General features: G+C 37.7%; 1 protein-coding gene across 1 annotated transcript in view; it reads left to right on the plus strand.

Moving 5' to 3' along the window:
• The window catches only part of LOC113113583 (glutamate receptor 3-like), a 101,629-nt gene that overhangs the window by 15,843 nt on the left and 67,964 nt on the right, over positions 1–17,822 (plus strand). The window contains exon 3 of the mRNA XM_026279859.1: positions 16,648–16,887. Within this exon, the coding sequence (XP_026135644.1) occupies positions 16,648–16,887 (240 nt within the window). The remainder of the gene's footprint in view (positions 1–16,647; positions 16,888–17,822) is intronic.

A 17,822-nucleotide genomic window follows, 5' to 3' on the forward strand; every position in this document is an offset into this window, starting at 1 on the left:
CACTGAGAGCTTTTAAACCATTGCCCTGCAGGGAAGATGACATCATTAGGAAGGAAGTGAACATTTGGTCTAGCTTTGCCATATAAATCTAGCTTCCCAAGGTTATAATGTGCTGAAATGGACACGATTAGAACATTTTCTGTGTCTGCACCAACACTCGCCAAGATTGTACATATATAGGCCAGAAATAGCTAAATATGTGAATATTTAATGTGATGTACTATAATTCATGACCTATCCATAGAATGCAGTCTTCCATCAGCTACAAATAAAATATTTAATGTATATTCTTATCATTCCAAGCTTTTGATGTATATTCAGAACCCTGTCAATGCTAAAATAACTCAAGGTTATGCAAAGTAATTTGCTTTAATTCAAATTTTGATGCTAAAGATACCCAGCATGCTCTGAATTCTTGCTTTAAGATGCATTGCCCCCTCTTTTCTCTGTTACAGTGCAAGGAGCAAACCATAAAATGGTTTAAGATATGAGCAAGCACAATACCACAAGTTAATGCAGCTTGCATGAGCTTGACACAAAATAAGGATAGACAGAGCAGTGTCATCCAAGTGTAGGCTTATCATCATTTACCACTGATCTTTAACTGACGTGTCAGATAGACTGGTCAAATTGATCAAGATTCATAAGCTAAAGACTGCTTTCACAAAAGAAGAATGCAGAACCACTGTGCACATCAATATCGTCCAACATCTTTGACATTCTAGCTTTTCATTGACATTTTCACAATTATAGAACCCCCAACCCAACTGTGTTGTAATTTTTATACAATTTCTATTGATTCCTCTGTGTCAGTTGATGAAATGGAGTGGAATGATACTGTTTACATCTGTGTTGCATTGTAACCAGCTGACTAGCTGAATTCAAGTAAAGAAAAACATGTAGTCTAAGTGATGAAGGTCTGTGTTTGAGAACATGCATGAGGAAATAATGGGTATTTTGAGGGGAATTTTTTATTCTGGTTGGTGAGCTGCGGATTTCAGTTGTCAGATATTTCCTAATAGTCACAATTGTCAAAGCTGGCAACACTGTGTATCAGATTCTCATTCAGGTGACTGAAACAGGTGCTACTTTACTAAGTGTAGTCTGGGATAATGTCTTGCTGACTGTGCACTAAAATTTTCTTACTGCTTGTTGGAGTTTGTGGTTTACTGAAATTTTAGCATTGCATTGACCCTAACCAAGACATTGAGTTAAAAATAAATCGTGATGACCAATGTTCTCCCCATGTTCTTTTTGAAATGGTTTATTCAAGCAGTTGTGCTTGCCACCCCACGCATCAGCAAACAAAAACTGTGGGTACATTCCGTAGGAAGACTTCTCAGCTTGCCGTTATGTGTCCGTGGCTGTGTTTGTGTGACAGGCAATGAAATATTAAGTCACTCTCAAGTCAATCTGCAAATGCAAGGCCTGACACATGGCTCCTATTTATAACTCTCTCCCTCTTTCCTTGTGTGGGCTCTCACTGCTTTCCCCCAAAGTTCCTCAGCTGGATTGTTTTCTTGTTAAGCTTTCATGTGGATCAGAAAGTTCACCCCAGGCGGAAAAGATCGCTAATCCCGTCCAGCTGCAAACTGAAAAGACAAACTGGAGCGATTCCATGCTTGAACTTCCTGATGGTGGGCTTGGCTCAGATGCCCTCTTTTTGGAAAAGCAAAAGAAAGGGGGAGAAATGTGATCTGTCAGAAGTGAAGCGCTGTTTAAAGACATCTGAAAAGGGACAATGGCTCCTAAGCCTTTCATTGTGCTTTTATGCTGGCTTGGGTGACCTGGGAACTTGGTTGTGCAAAATAAGCAGCCATTCTTTCCCTTCTGTTCAAGTCAGCTGCTCTGAAACTCTGGTTGTCTCAGCGCTCTAGTGACTGCCACTTCCATCACCTGTGAGTTCCCTTTTGTGGCCATGACCCGGGCTCTGTGTTAACCCGATGGCCTCTTGGGTAATAGCTGGGCCTCTCATAGGCACCGTGTCTTTCTTTCCTCATCCCTCACATCTCCAATGCTGTTCACGCTGGACTGCAGCTTCTTGTGAACACACCGCCTCCTCTATCTCTATTACTGTCTTTCGTTTGCTCTCATCCTCCCTGTGCAGCCCACTGGTATCACAGACTCAAGGATCTGCTGGATGTGTGAGCCAAATAAAGATGGTGTTAATGAAGGCTAGAGTCAGTGATGAGAGGATTCTGAGCGCCGCCGACTGCATCCTCACCCCATGATGACTTTGGTTGCTACCCAATTTGCATACTATCAGTACTATATATATGGAGGAGGGAGAGGATTGGATAGGGGAAATGTCTTTACCACTGTCCTTGGAGTGGTTTTCTCCAACTAGGACATCGCTGGGGGGTTGGTTTGGGGCTGGAGTTGGGTCTCTGATTTTAAAAGAAAATGCCACCATTTTCCATATTTCACTATGTTCTTTCCTCAACTTAAACGAGTTGATACATACCTCTCCCGTCTCAGTGCACTCAATCACTGTAGCCCGCAGCCATTATGCTAGCGTTTAGCTTAGCACCATTCATTCCTTAGGATCCATACAGGGATGAATTTAGAAGCCACCAAACACTTCCATGTTTTCCCCGTTTAAAGAGTAGTTTCAAAAGTAAGTATGGTGACACAAAATACAACGTGGCGATTTTCTAAGCAGATAAAAAATGATAAATATAATGTAGGGCGGAAGAGCACTTCACAGCACTTCGACCTCGGTGCAGTAGTATCATCACTCCTGAAAACTCCTCACGTTGGTTGTATTTACAGTTATAGGGAGACGGGGAGTTTTCAGGTGATGATATTACTGCGCCGAGGTCGAAGTGCTGTGAAGTGCTCTTCCACCATAGGGAAAACATCGAAGTGTTTGGTGGCTCCTAAATTTATACCTGTTTGGATCCAAAGGAATGAGTGGTGCTAAGCTACATGCTAGCATAGTGGCACTGTGCACTACAGCAATTGAGTGCACGCACTGAGATGGGAGAGGAACGTATCAACTCATCTAAGCTGAGGAAAGAACATAGTGGTATATGGAAAAACGGTGGCATTTTTCTTTAAGGGTAGTTAGTGGGTAGGGACTTTCCCATGATCAGAAATGTACATTGGTGTGTGTGTGGTAGACATGCAAAATGAGAAGCAGCCTACATTCCTTTCATGCTGTTCGGTACTTTTTTTTTTTTTTTTTTTTTACCTCAAATCACTGAGCTACTCCTAGAAGACACATCTGCAGGCTGCCTGCAGGCAAGGCATAAGAAATGCAGAGATATATTCATACTGCCAAGCTCTGAAATAAAGGGATTCTGAGGCTCAGCCTGTAATGAAGTAGGGCCAGGAGTCCCTCTTTGCTCTAGCATTACAACCTCGGCAAGGACTCCTGAAACCCGAGATAGGGAAGTGGATTCTTTACTCTTAAAGACCGAAAATAGGCTTGAGAGTGAGGTAGAGGAGAGCCGAGAGCATTCTTTACATGAGAGCTTCAAGGTTAAAGAGTCCTCTCCCCTCCCACCCGTGGCCTGTTTAGTTATTCTGGACAGTAACACCAGAGCTGAAAAGAGAGCGCCTTGGGAGACTTGCTTTAAAATTCATGCCTGTAATCAAGCAAACAATGCAAATCCCTTTCTTGCCAGGATTGGGTTTTTATCAGGCACTGCTTGTCATGAATTCCTACATATTATTTGAGAGCACCTCTACTGTGAAAGCTATATTACAAGAGCCGGTCAGTGGTTTGCAGGTTAGCATCGGTGATCTGGACGAGAAAGCAATGGATAGATATGTGGGTGATATGAGTGAGTTGCCTCTAAGAATTCAGAGAGGCTGAGTAAAAAGAGAAAAGCACAGAAGGAGAAAGACTGAATGGTGCATCTGAGCTGCCATTTTTTTCATCCTGCTTTGCAAGAAATTCAGTTGAAACACATACCACCCACAGTTCTCGTCTCTCCCCTTTGAAAATGGCCTCTCTTGGAAACTGCAAGTTACCCAGAGGAAGAGGCGATTTGCAAATGGCCTCCTTGACTACTTCCCCTGAGCTCTCTCCTCATCGAGGCTCACTGCCCACTCCAGCTCCTGCTACGGGGGCGACTAGCATGATATGCTGAGGTTAGCTGCTAGAAACACTTTGTCCAAGTCTCTGCTTTTTGTGTATGTGACAGAAATTGCATTAAAGTTTTCCATACAGCAAACCACCCTGAAATCTTGCAAGTGTGAGCAACTTCATTCAGTGCTTTCAAACAGCTTCTGGTCATTAAGGACGTACTTGCTTACCGAAATGTAAATGCCACACAGCATTTAAAACATTATTTATTTATTTTTTGTTGCAAAAAAAAAAAAAAAAAAAAAAAAAACAGCTTTTTATAACAGTTTTAGATTCTGCTGATTAAATTAGCACATTGTTTGTTATATAGCTACTTACAACTACTACTGTAACAAGATGGTAGCTTAACTTTAGTTTGATTATAAATTATTATAAGATAAAAATGTGGAAAACTAATGTTTACACTAAAAAGACCATGGCATTACAGTGGATTTGCCACTTTTGGACATGTCACCTACCATGTTTTTGAAACTGCACAGTGATAATACCATGCTTTTTCGAGAATTAGGGTACTTTTAGTACCACATAAGTATTTTGGATTGCTATATAAATACAATGGGATGTGAAAATAAGCATTCAGTATCATGGTATTACCATCTAACACCATGGTCCTATTTTTGTAAGTATTACACTGATAACTATCATCAGTCTCTGGGAAAGAGTAATTGGTTTCAATGTCAGTGGACTATCACTGGCTGTATTACTAGATGCATCTAGTATATATGTGTTAGATTATAAAATCATGTTCTCCCTAGTTCTTCCTTGAGATTAACTGTATTTATTGCATACCAAATTCTACAGTAAATCCACAGCACCCCCTCATGCCATTTGATATTACAATGTTTCCATTGCTCTCTACCCAGCTATAGGAACATTCACAGCGCTGCACTGCTGATTGGGGATTAGGCAGTTGTGGAAGACTTTGTCAACAGCTTCCTGAAAATCCAATTACAGAATATCATAGCTGTACATGCATCAACCCCAGTCATAAACCCCCAAGGGGGAAGAAGTAGAAGGAGATTGTTGCAACCATTGCCCTTGTAATTCATTTCCTCTGTGGAGAATGCATGATGTGTTGGATATTCTAACAGGAATGGTGAAATGCTACAACAGTGGATTGCAGCAAATGTTTAAGTGAATTAACAGCATGTTCACATTCCCTATTTGTTGTAATTGGTGGTCATTACTTCTTCTGTGCAGAGACTGTTTTACTTTAACAAGGAAATATAACATTTAAAGGTTATGTGTACAGTCTTTGTATGTTAGAACACTTTGTCCTATTCTTGTTTAATGTGCAGAGACAACTGTAAGTATTTAACTTGTAGGTTAATTTAAAAGAGTAGACACTATGACACAGACTCTGTGCCTTTAAAGCATTGCTCTGTTTGCTGGAGTGGCTGAGTTAACCAATGCTAGGAGTTTTGGGTGAAATTAAACACTTCACCTTTATTATTTGGATTAAGATTTCTTACCTAGATGAATTAGCTGTCACAAAAAAAAAAAAAAAAAAAACAGTTTGGTACTTTTATGATGTTTTGCAATTGTTATGCTTGATAGCCCCACATATCCATTCACTTTCATTGAAAAATGTGTGATTCTTTAAAATGTCTCTTTTTGTGTTTCACTGATGGAAGAAAGCCATTTGAGTTTGGACTGACAATGCATGGTGACATACACTGTGGAAGATGTATTTTTTATATACTTCGTGTATGCCCTGCTACTTTGTGTAATATACAGTGTAGTTGGTCACACTGGCCTTGTAAAATTCTCCAACACCTGCTCTCCTGCTGAAATAGTGCTTGTAATGACTTCACCACAAACGGGAATAAGAAAAAAAAATAAAAAATAATAAATAAATAAAAATAACAGCTTGTGGTGTTGCTATTATTTTGGAAAAAATGCCTTTCTCTTTCTCCTAGGCATACAAGCCTGGACATATTTAAATATTTCTAATGATAACAAAGCCATGATTCCCAGAACATTGTGAAACAAGATACAAATCAATATAGGCTAATCAGTTAATGCATTAACCCCAGGCAAAGACTTATTTTTTCTTTTCTTCAGGCAGTGATTAAGAAAAGACAATGTAGGTCATGAATGAGAGATTTGGAGAGATCTCTATACAGCAATACAGTGGCTACATACAGTCAAACACATTGAATAATTTAGCTTGGGCTCTAAATTATGGATTTTGCTTTGCTAATATTGCTGAAGTATGACAGAAATGCAAGATGCCAAAAATAATGCAGACCTTGCTTGATTTTGTGTTAAATTCTGCAATTGGAAACATACGCACATACAGTATATAGGATTGCAAATGTTAACATATAAAAAGCTCATTATTTTGGGGAATGTACAACAGAGATTTGCTAACAATAACAAAAGTTATGTACATAAGAGCATCATGCTCTGTTTTCTGTGCACAAGCATTGCTTAGGGTTATGAAAATTTCAGTGTAAATCTATGTTGCCCATTAACATTTTCATAGGTTCCAGTGTAAGATGCTCTACAAAGAGCAGGACACATAACCACGATATTGATTGATTAACTGATTAGTCATGGACTATACCAACTGCTGATGTCACATGATGTTGAAGGGAATAGAGAAGACTTATGGTTCATTGTGTGTGGGTTTGGGGGGGTGGAATTGGTGCTGTGAATCATGACCCTTGGACAGAGGAGCAAGACACGACGACTCTATTCTAAGCCTTATTGAGCTACATAACAAAGACAGCTCTGTTAACAGGCTGGTGTTAACAATTAAATGTAAATTATATATTTTTATATTTTTAGACATGTATTCGTTATGGATAAATCTAGTTCATAATGCAGTGATTTTTTTTGTATTATTATGTATTTCAATGTCTAAACACTAAATTTGAATTCAGCTGTATGCTGAAAAATACTATGTTGTATCCTGTGAGTGAGTGTCCATACAAAAAAAGTCAAGTATTGGGCTCCACTTTACTCAGGATGCAAATTTATCTGTTCTTTTGAGCCAGTTTGTAACCATAAACAGCAAAACCACCAAAGGATACATTATTAAATGTGGACATTAGTTTTGTGGCCAGTTGAAAATATACGTGTGCATGCAAGACGATGCAGAATCTGAATGCATTTGCCTTGCAAAGTCACATCTGAACACATCATTATGAGGACATGGATTATTTCTTTTCAGCTGGGATTTTGACTATACAGTTTGAAGGACTTCACGTGTCTCCTCACAAGAGCAGATACAATTACTTGCTCAAATCCCCAGAGGACTATCTTTCTGTGAGAGTGTTGTGTTTGTAGAGGTGGAATGACAGAAGAGAAGAGAAGAGAAGAGAAGAGAAGAGAAGAGAAGAGAAGAGAAGAGAAGAGAAGAGAAGAGAAGAGAAGAGAAGAGAAGAGAAGAGAAGAGAAGAGAAGAATAAGGACAGAAGAGGACAGTGAATACCGAAAGCTGGATGATCGACTCTGACATTTGCTGCGATGTGCTTTAGGTCTCTGGGCCATGTACAATCATGGTGGTGAAAGATGGCTTCAAGTGCATGACACTGCGATTACATTATTTCAGTCCCAAACACAGCCGTTGGGATGGAGCCTTTTCTAATGCTCTTTATCACCAGTGGCCTCGTGGTCATTTGGATCATGTGTAAATGCATTGTTCCTGCTGCAGTGCAGAGAGCATCCTGATTAGCAGTGTGAAGCTGCTGAGTCTTTTGACGAGTGCACGGAAATGAGAGCGCTAGCAGCTCGGGGGCAAGAAGGTAAAGATGGAGGGGCTGAGGAAGGATCCTTGAGCTATTCAGAGATCCTTTAACATTGCTCAGCCCTGTTCCCTGAGCTGCAATGAGCCCAGCTGCATGCCCCACACCCACCTGAGTAAACACGTTATCAAAATGTGACGTGACGTGACGTGCTAGGGCTCTCTGTGTAATGAAAAGCAATGAGGCAATGCTTGTGCTTCAAAACAGGGCACATAGTTACTCCAAGCACTAAGATTTGACTCAATCTTGTGGAATTACTTTAAGGTATAAAGCAAGACCAGAGTATAAACACTGTACTTCACACTGATAAAAAAATAAAAAAAATAAACATGAAATCTTCAAGAAAGGCTTTGGGGTATTCATGCCGGCGGTCCCAATAATATTACAAACCATGCTCTCTGAATAATTTTAAAGAGTTAGTTCACTTGAAATTTCTGCAATCAAATTCTCAGTCCCATAAGACTTTTGCTCAGTTACAAAACACAAATTAGGATTTTTAATAAAACCCAATAAATTTCTTTGCATCAATTGAAGTGTAATTCACCCAAAACAATGTAGTTTCAAAAAGTAAAAAAAAAAATATATATATATATATATTGCAGGGTCTAAAGTCTATTTCACGCTGATAACAATTTGGGTTGTCCTTGTCCTCTTTAGTCCGAACGACATGCCATCTCAGTTTTCCAAAAAGAACTTCAAATTTTGTTTCGTCTGACCACAGCACGGTTTTCCACTTTAACAGTTTTAACCACTTTTTTTTTTTTCATTTTAAATGAGCCTTGGCCTAGAGAAAACGCCTGCACTTCTGGATCATGTATAGATATGGATTAAAATCTATAGCATCATAGCTGGAAACTGTGTATGGCACGCTGGATTGTGCTCACCAACAATGTTTTCTGTAAGTATTCCTGAGCCCATGTTGTGATTTCCATTACAGTATCATTCCTGTATGTGATGCAGTGCTGTCTAAGAGTCCGAAGATCACGGGCATCCAGTATGGGTTTCCGTCCTTGACCCTTACACACAGAGATTGTTCCAGATTCTCTGAATCTTTTGATAATATTATGCACTGTAGATGATGATAACTTCAAACTCCTTTCTGATATTGCTCCGCTATTTGTCGCTGCAGCCTTGGTGGAATTGGTGATCCTCTGCCCATCTTGACTTCTGAGAGACACTGCCACTCTGAGAGGCTCTTTTTATACCCAATCATGTTGCCAATTGGTCCTCTAGCTGTTCCTTATATGTACATTTAACTTTTCCAGCCTCTTATTGTTACCTGTCCCAACTTTTTTGGAATGTATAGCTCTCATGAAATCAAAAATTAGCCAATATTTGGCATGACATTTCAAAATGTCTCACTTTCAACATTTAATATGAAAAATTAAAAAAATCCTTTTTTACTCACAATTTGTACAGTGTCCCAAGTTTTTGGGAATCAGGTTTGTACTTTAAACCATCATTGAGTGCTTCAAATAACTTCCGACTGTGATCTGTAGTTGATTTTTATTAATAAGCAGACACAAGCACTCTTTGTATGATAAATAATGCTACACTAATAATTTTTGTCATAAATATCCTTTATTGCTATTAAAATACCATGAGCTGCATTACAAAGCACATACAAAAAAATATATCGTCATAATCATATCTATTTGCTTTTTTATATTTCATGTGTGGAAAAATAGTTAACGTGCTTTGACTCATGAAACTCGCGCACAGGAAGAAAACGGATGGTGCTCTACTGTGAATACTTAATGTTATGTTATTCTGTATTAAAACATGAGAATAAATTTGTTATCATATAGCAACATTAACAAGAACTCAGCATCCACTCTCTTCTCTTCTCCTGGAAACTCTTCTTCAATGTTTGTTTACACTGGTTTTTTCGAAAAAGCATCACCACTCTAATCTTTTTGTGCAACAGAAGCTGCTCCGGTCACGTGATCCTAGCTAAAATCTTTTTGGATGGGCCTTGATTTTGCTATGCAATTCGTCTGACTGGTTCGGAAAATGTTTCATAGCTCTTTCCTTGCCAGCATTCTTGAAAAAAGTTGCCAGCTACGGCCAGCATTTTTTTACCGTTTGAATATCTGAACAATATATCAAAATAAAGGAAAAAAATCTCTATGTTTAAATGAATAAATAAATCAGTTTTAATCTATCTCTTAATTTGATCTTTTATCACTTTTAACACTTGAATGCAGGTAAGTTTTTATATATTGCAACATTTTGTGCAAAATGTTGAAAAAAAAAAAAAAAATTTTATCAAATGCTACATTTCTGTCAGGACCAATTTAATCAAAGATAACTTACAATTAGAATACATTTTAGGTTGAGGTTATGGTTCTGTTCCTATCTTATGTTAACATGGATAGGAACAGGGAGAACATAAATTGTCCCCCTAGGGTAAACAGAACAGAACCAACATTAATGATTAATTTAGCAGCTATCAGTAATGTTCTAAGTTATTATTTTACATAACAACATAATTCAGTGGTCTGTGGTCTCAATGCGAAATATCCAATGCCAAGTCTTTACTGGACGAGAGGAGGAGTTGGGGATGGAGGTGGGTGATTAGCTCCTGAGCAAAGCGGTAGCTGCTGAATAATCACTAAAAGGATCTTATAAAGGGAATTATGATTGCCATCGTATTCCTTTAGGTAGACTTGGATCATCTGAGTGTTAGATGATGTGAGCTTGACTAATGTGCTATTCCAGAACTAATATGCTCCATCTGGAACATATTCTTTACCATGATCAAAGCAAAGATGCAGTAGTTGCTTCCATCAGCACCCTCAAAGCTTCACAGTCCACATTTCACTCATTATGCAGTTTTCATTTATATTTGATTTATTGTTGATGATTGCATTAATTTTCAAATGCAAATACAGTATTGTTCAAAATAATAGCAGTACAATATGACTAACCAGAATAATCAAGGTTTTTAGTATATTTTTTATTGCTACGTGGCAAACAAGTTACCAGTAGGTTCAGTAGATTGTCAGAAAACAAACAAGACCCAGCATTCATGATATGCACGCTCTTAAGGCTGTGCAATTGGGCAATTAGTTGAAAGGGGTGTGTTCAAAAAAATAGCAGTGTCTACCTTTGACTGTACAAACTCAAAAATATTTTGTACAAACATTTTTTTTTTCTGGGATTTAGCAATCCTGTGAATCACTAAACTAATATTTAGTTGTATGACCACAGTTTTTTAAAACTGCTTGACATCTGTGTGGCATGGAGTCAACCAACTTGTGGCACCTCTCAGCTGTTATTCCACTCCATGATTCTTTAACAACATTCCACAATTCATTCATATTTCTTGGTTTTGCTTCAGAAACAGCATTTTTGATATTACCCCACAAGTTCTCAATTGGATTAAGGTCTGGAGATTGGGCTGGCCACTCCATAACATTAATTTTGTTGGTTTGGAACCAAGACTTTGCCCGTTTACTAGTGTGTTTTGGGTCATTGTCTTGTTGAAACAACCATTTCAAGGGCATGTCCTCTTCAGCATAGGTCAACATGACCTCTTCAAGTATTTTAACATATGCAAACTGATCCATGATCCCTGGTATGCGATAAATAGGCCCAACACCATAGTAGGAGAAACATGCCCATATCATGATGCTTGCACCTCCATGCTTCACTGTCTTCACTGTGTACTGTGGCTTGAATTCAGAGTTTGGGGGTCGTCTCACAAACTGCCTGTGGCCCTTGGACCCAAAAAGAACAATTTTACTCTCATCAGTCCACAAAATGTTCCTCCATTTCTCTTTAGGCCAGTTGATGTGTTCTTTGGCAAATTGTAACCTCTTCTGCACATGCCTTTTTTTAACAGAGGGACTTTGCGGGGAATTCTTGAAAATAGATTAGCTTCACACAGACGTCTTCTAACTGTCACAGTACTTACAGGTAACTCCAGACTGTCTTTGATCATCCTGAAGGTGATCATTGGCTGAGCCTTTGCCATTCTGGTTATTCTTCTATCCATTTTGATGGTTGTCTTCCGTTTTCTTCCTCGTCTCTCTGGTTTTGCTCTCCATTTTAAGGCATTGGAGATCATTTTAGCTGAACAGCCTATCATTTTTTGCACCTCTTTATAGGTTTTCCCCTCTCTAATCAACTTTTTAATCAAAGTACGCTGTTCTTCTGAACAATGTCTTGAACGACCCATTTTCCTCAGCTTTCAAATGCATGTTCAACAAGTGTTGGCTTCATCCTTAAATAGGGGCCACCTGATTCACACCTGTTTCTTCACAAAATTGATGACCTCAGTGATTGAATGCCACACTGCTATTTTTTTGAACACACCCCTTTCAACTAATTCAACTAATTGCCCAATTGCACAGCCTTAAGAGCGTGCATATCATGAATGCTGGGTCTTGTTTGTTTTCTGAGAATCTACTGAACCTACTGGTAACTTGTTTGCCACGTAGCAATAAAAAAAATATACGAAAACCTTGATTATTCTGGTTAGTCACATTGTACTGCTATTATTTTGAACAATACTGTACTTAGATATGATATTGCTAATTTCTGTGTGTTTCTTTCCTGTGTTTTTGATCGGGACATTCAAGTTTTTTTTTTGTTGTTTTTTTTATAGTGTGTGGCTGTCTTGAAGAAAACCAGTTGCATTAGCGTAGCCCTTTTTCAAAAACATATTGTGCAATATTGTCCAACTTGTTATTTTGTCTTTTTCACTAATCAAATTGCAATGAATGGTCTTAAGAGTAGTTCAAGGCTGCTTAATGTGACCGACCACGGCCTCGCACTGAACGTGCTTTTGAGATTATAATGTTTCACTGATACGCCCACACAATAGAAAACAAAGCAGCGAGACAGTTCACAGTTTTTTTTTTACTGTTTGCTTCGCGATGAGAGGAATAAGACATAATTCACCCCAAAAAGATGTGATGTGGATTACATCAGGATTTCAGATTTGGATTTCCTCAGAAAAAAGAATGAAGTGCTTTATTCAGCAGAGATCATAAACATGAGTGAGTCTCTTTTTATGTATTTATATACTTGTACTAGTTTTCACATAATGTGTAAACATTTTACTAGTTAGACTTTTTCCAAACTATAATTCCTGACTAAATGTATTATCAAGTGAAACATTATGAATTTTCAATAACAATATATACTCCTATACCATTCAAAAGCTTGATGTAAATAATATCAATTTAACAAATAAATGTAATTGTAACAAATGTAACAAACAATGCTGTTCTTTCGATTTATCCCCTTAAAACCTTCTCAGGTGTTCTCAGGAAATATTCTCAGCTTTTTTCAACATTAATAATTAATAATAATTAATAATAATAATAATAATAATAATAATAATAATAATAATAATAATAATAATAATAATTTTTTTTTTTGTTTTTTTTTTTTAGAAAATAAGATTGTTAAAAGGATTTCTGAAAGATTGTGTGACTGGAGTAATGATGCAAATAATTGAAAGTCAGCTTTGATTGTTCCAAATAAACTGTTTATCTGCACTCGCAAGTGAATATTAAATTATGTTGTGGGATAATTAAATATATTCTAAATAAACTACAAACATAAAATCTATACATTTATTTTGTCCTCAGATTCTTTCTTGTAACTCCTCCCTCTGAGTGACACAGCTGACTGAACGGCTCATTATGCAGCTCATTATGCAGCTCATTATGCAGCTCATTATGCAGCTCATTATGCTGGATTTTGTATTCTCAGGTGTAAATCACAATGATATCCATGATAGTTGACTCTTACCAACAAAAAGTGTCTTGGAAAATTTAAATCAATATATTGTTTTCTGTGAGTGAGTAAACAAGATCATTTTCACATCATTTAGAAAGAAACATTCTAGACCACAAGCTCCAGTTCTCAAAAGTCCAGGAAACCAATGTTCTGTATGTGTTTTATGGCCTTATTCGAGTGATTTAACATTTTTAGTTTTTCACTAACCACGCTTTTTTTTTTTTCTTCTCAAAAACACAATCAGGTACATATATGCTGCTCACATATTATTATTCTATCTCAGTTTGTGCTGATTATAGTGATATTAGATTTTAGCCATTTAGATTTGTATAAGCAACTAAAAAAAGCACAAATGTCAGGGCATGACAAAACTTCTCCAGGCCCCAAAAATACTCTTAAACCTCAGAGGGTTAAGTAGTGTAATTTATGTAATACTTAGATTATGATTATTTTGGATAAGCAACAATATCTCTGTGGAAATATTTTCTTTGGAAAACCCAAACTTATTCTGTATATCAAGTGATACTGAGAGTTGTGGTTTGAGGAGAGAGTTATTCAGGAAAAGAAAGGTGCCAGACCTGAAACAAGTAAGCTTAGGAAAACACGCAGATGGTTGGGGTAGACAGGCCAACACAAACAGGCTTTAGTTGGAGTTGAGAGACGACTGCATGCAGAGGCATCTGACATAATTTATGTATTTGGCTGAGTTTGTTCAAAGCCTGTCCTAATAAGTCCAGGACAACTGATGGAAGGGAAGCAGCCAGCTCCTATCCCTCAGGAGAAATGCTGTGTCAGAACTGGACCAAATTAAGAGTAAACTGTGGGAAATGTTGAAGACCAACAGAGCCAGTGAGGAGATGGGCAGCTTAACTAGGCCTTTCACAGTATAATTGTCACTCCACTGCAGGCCTGTTATCACACATATGTGCAAGAGTAATGCAGCTGTATGGATGACCAGCTGTTGAGCAATATAGAGAAGACAAGGATTTTGAATCACCATCCTGGTTATATTTTGATTATAGGCATAAATGAGAGAATGAGTGTTACTTTTTTATTTTTCAGGAACAACATGAACTTCTCTTCTACATTAGCAGGCCCTCTAGAGTAAAGCAAATAATAAATAAATAAATAAACATTCTGTCTCTAAATCATTTTTGCACATTGTGGTTGGCTGACATGTCTATGAAGCGCGGGACTTTAGAGAAAGGTTGTAGTTGAAGGGATGAGTGGTCTAATTCAGAGGTTCAGTCTGGTGGGAGTCAGCAAAAGGGCTAGAATTGTTTAAAACACCTATATTTGGAATGAGTTAAATGGGCTTTTTAGAGGTACTTTTGTAACATTACCAATCATACTGTTGTTGAAGTAAAGCATGGCAGAGGTGTTAATGTTGTGTAGAAGTCCACTTATGTCTACATGTGGTAACTAGGATATTTCACAGAATTCCATAAGCCAGTAGTGAATTATGGACATAGAAATGCAAAAATATATAATACAAAAATAAATAAAATAAAAATACAATGCTGATCAACCAGTTTGGATGCTTCTTCTCACATTCTGTTAATTTAGCCACAGATATGCATTACAGTAACATTTTACTTTTTGCTGTAACCCAGTAGCGTAAGGCTTTACTAATACATTTTCAGTCATATTTTACTCAGTACATGTTCAGTTACGCTTGCAACACAACACACTTTTAGCCCAAAATGTAATTTTTACATTGAAAAAAAAAAAAAAAAAACAGCAAGACATTAACGAATCAAATATGCATTTACAATAAAGACTAAACGACAGCTTTTGATATATTTGTTCAGCGATTTTTTTTTTTTTTTTTATTCATCTCTCTCACTGGTGGAACTTTCCGAGGATCATGCCAGCGAGGATAATGGCATGATGCGGCATGATTTCAGCCTCTGTGCCCTAGGTCCGAGGCTATTAGCTCTGCCCGGTTTACTGTTAGCCCCGGCTCACACTGGCCAGTGGAAAAGCGGTTAATGGATGAAAATGGCATGCACATCTTGTCCTTTTTTCATATGGCATTAGAGTTTACATATAGTCCTGTTGTGTGTAATATGAATAGAGTAGACCCAAACAATTCACAGATATTGCCAGATAATCACTTTACCTCTGCCATACTTTTAACAGACTTGGAACATTTGTCATCCTTTCTTGCATTGTCTTGATTGTTCACTTTGCCAATTATATCTATGTTGTTAGTAGCCTGGATAGCCCACATTCATTATGCTACACCATATCGTGCTCTACTGGATGTAAAATGCTCTGCAGTACATTTTGACATAATAGAATGTTAACTTCTACTTCTGTAGTTATTTTGGTGAAAGTAACTCAAAAGTAATACAGGAATCATGTAACGCATTACGGTTCTGATACAGTAATATTGTAATGTAAGGAATTACTTTTAAATCACAGTAACAAGCAATCTATAATGTATTACAGTTTGGAAGTAACTTGCACAACACTGATTATAATGAGCATTTTTTAATATTTTTAAGAGTTAGCATCTATATTAATATACAAATTTGCATTACTTCTTGCATACACAACTAGCCATGTTGTTGCCCCTGACTAAATACTGTAATAACTCAAATGAGCAGAGGTTATCTGAAAACTGTTATATTTCTGTGTCAGTAATAGGATGTCATCGGTTCATAGAGATGTGCATAATTATGCTTCATTTGCTTCAAGTGTTTTGGGACAATAAGTAACAGCCAATCAGACGTGACGTTTTGTGTTTTGTTTAAGGCAAGAGTGTATTGATGGGTTCTCACTGTCATATGAAACACAGCACTTTCATCTGCTGGAAATAATGCAATTGTCTCTCTGCTTATATTCACGTTGTCAAAACAAATTTCCATGTTTGTACACATTTCCCTATTGTTGCAATTATTCACATGCCAACATTGGTTTCCATTTGGTAGGGCTGGTTTGGAATTGTGCAGTTGTTTTTGGACACTTTTTACTGTTTACTATGTAATTTACTATGTCACTATGTCAACCAAACTAAGCAAACTTGTCTTGCTCTGATTACAGTTTGTTCGCAGTTCTCCAGAGGGGTGTATGCCATCTTCGGCTTCTATGACAAGAAGTCCATGAACACACTGACCTCCTTCTGCGGGGCCCTCCACACCTCCTTCGTCACACCCAGCTACCCCATCGACTCAGACGTGCAGTTTGTCATCCAGATGCGCCCTCCACTGAAGGGGGCCGTCCTGAGTCTCCTGTCTCACTACAAGTGGGACAAGTTTGTCTACCTCTATGACACAGACAGAGGTAAGTCCTCTAAGCTACCTATGGAACACCATGCGAAATGGTCGGCCTAGATGAGTTGAAGTTAGTGCTGATTTGAATTGTTTTTGCTGGGTTTGTAGCACATAAGGAGCAGGGTGTGATGGAGAATGGATGCCCCATTTGAGTCCTTGGGGTCTGGAGAGAGTGCCTGCAGTACTGGTGCAAAGGTCCAGATATCTCTGGATACATGATGAATTTAGAACTGATGTGCCCCAGTTCTGAGTGGCATAGACGAAATTGTGGGCCCTAAAATACTTTACTTATTAAATAGCTCACCGTACTTTCCTAATACAGTTTATCTGCATTAGAACTGAACAGGGATATTGATTTTAAACAGATCATAAAAACACATGTAGCTATTTTTAAGGAATGTCTCTGCCAAATAAGAAAACTGTGTCTTCATTTACTCACCCACAAGTCAATCTTTCCTTCATGGAAGACAAAAAAAAAGACATGATCTGGAGGAGGTTCATGTTGGTCTTTCCCATAAAATGAAAAATGACCTGTGTTCAAATGCCAAAAAAAATATATATATATATATATGGATAAGATAAAATAACAGCTTGTACCCTGTATGGTCCAAGGTTTCTGAAGGCACACAATTGGTTTATTTTACAATTTGACTATTCAATAAAAAGGAATGAATGTTGCATCAGTTTGGAAATGTAACTGAGAATTGAGAGAAACAGCAAGATTATTAGTGACTAATAATTTAAATATCATTTTGTTGAAACTATGTGCTAATAAGACACGATGTGATTCCAGTGAATCACAAATGACAGCCAATCAGAAGAGTGTGTTGGTGGGCTGTCTCTGCAAGCACACTGCTTTCTCACACTCACAGTGAATTGGACATTTACATAAATTAATACAAATTAAACCATTAGGATGTTTTCTAAATACTTATTCATTGACTG

The sequence above is a fragment of the Carassius auratus genome, chromosome 14, assembly GCF_003368295.1.
Source record: "Carassius auratus strain Wakin chromosome 14, ASM336829v1, whole genome shotgun sequence".
In the NCBI taxonomy this organism is placed as follows: domain Eukaryota; kingdom Metazoa; phylum Chordata; class Actinopteri; order Cypriniformes; family Cyprinidae; genus Carassius; species Carassius auratus.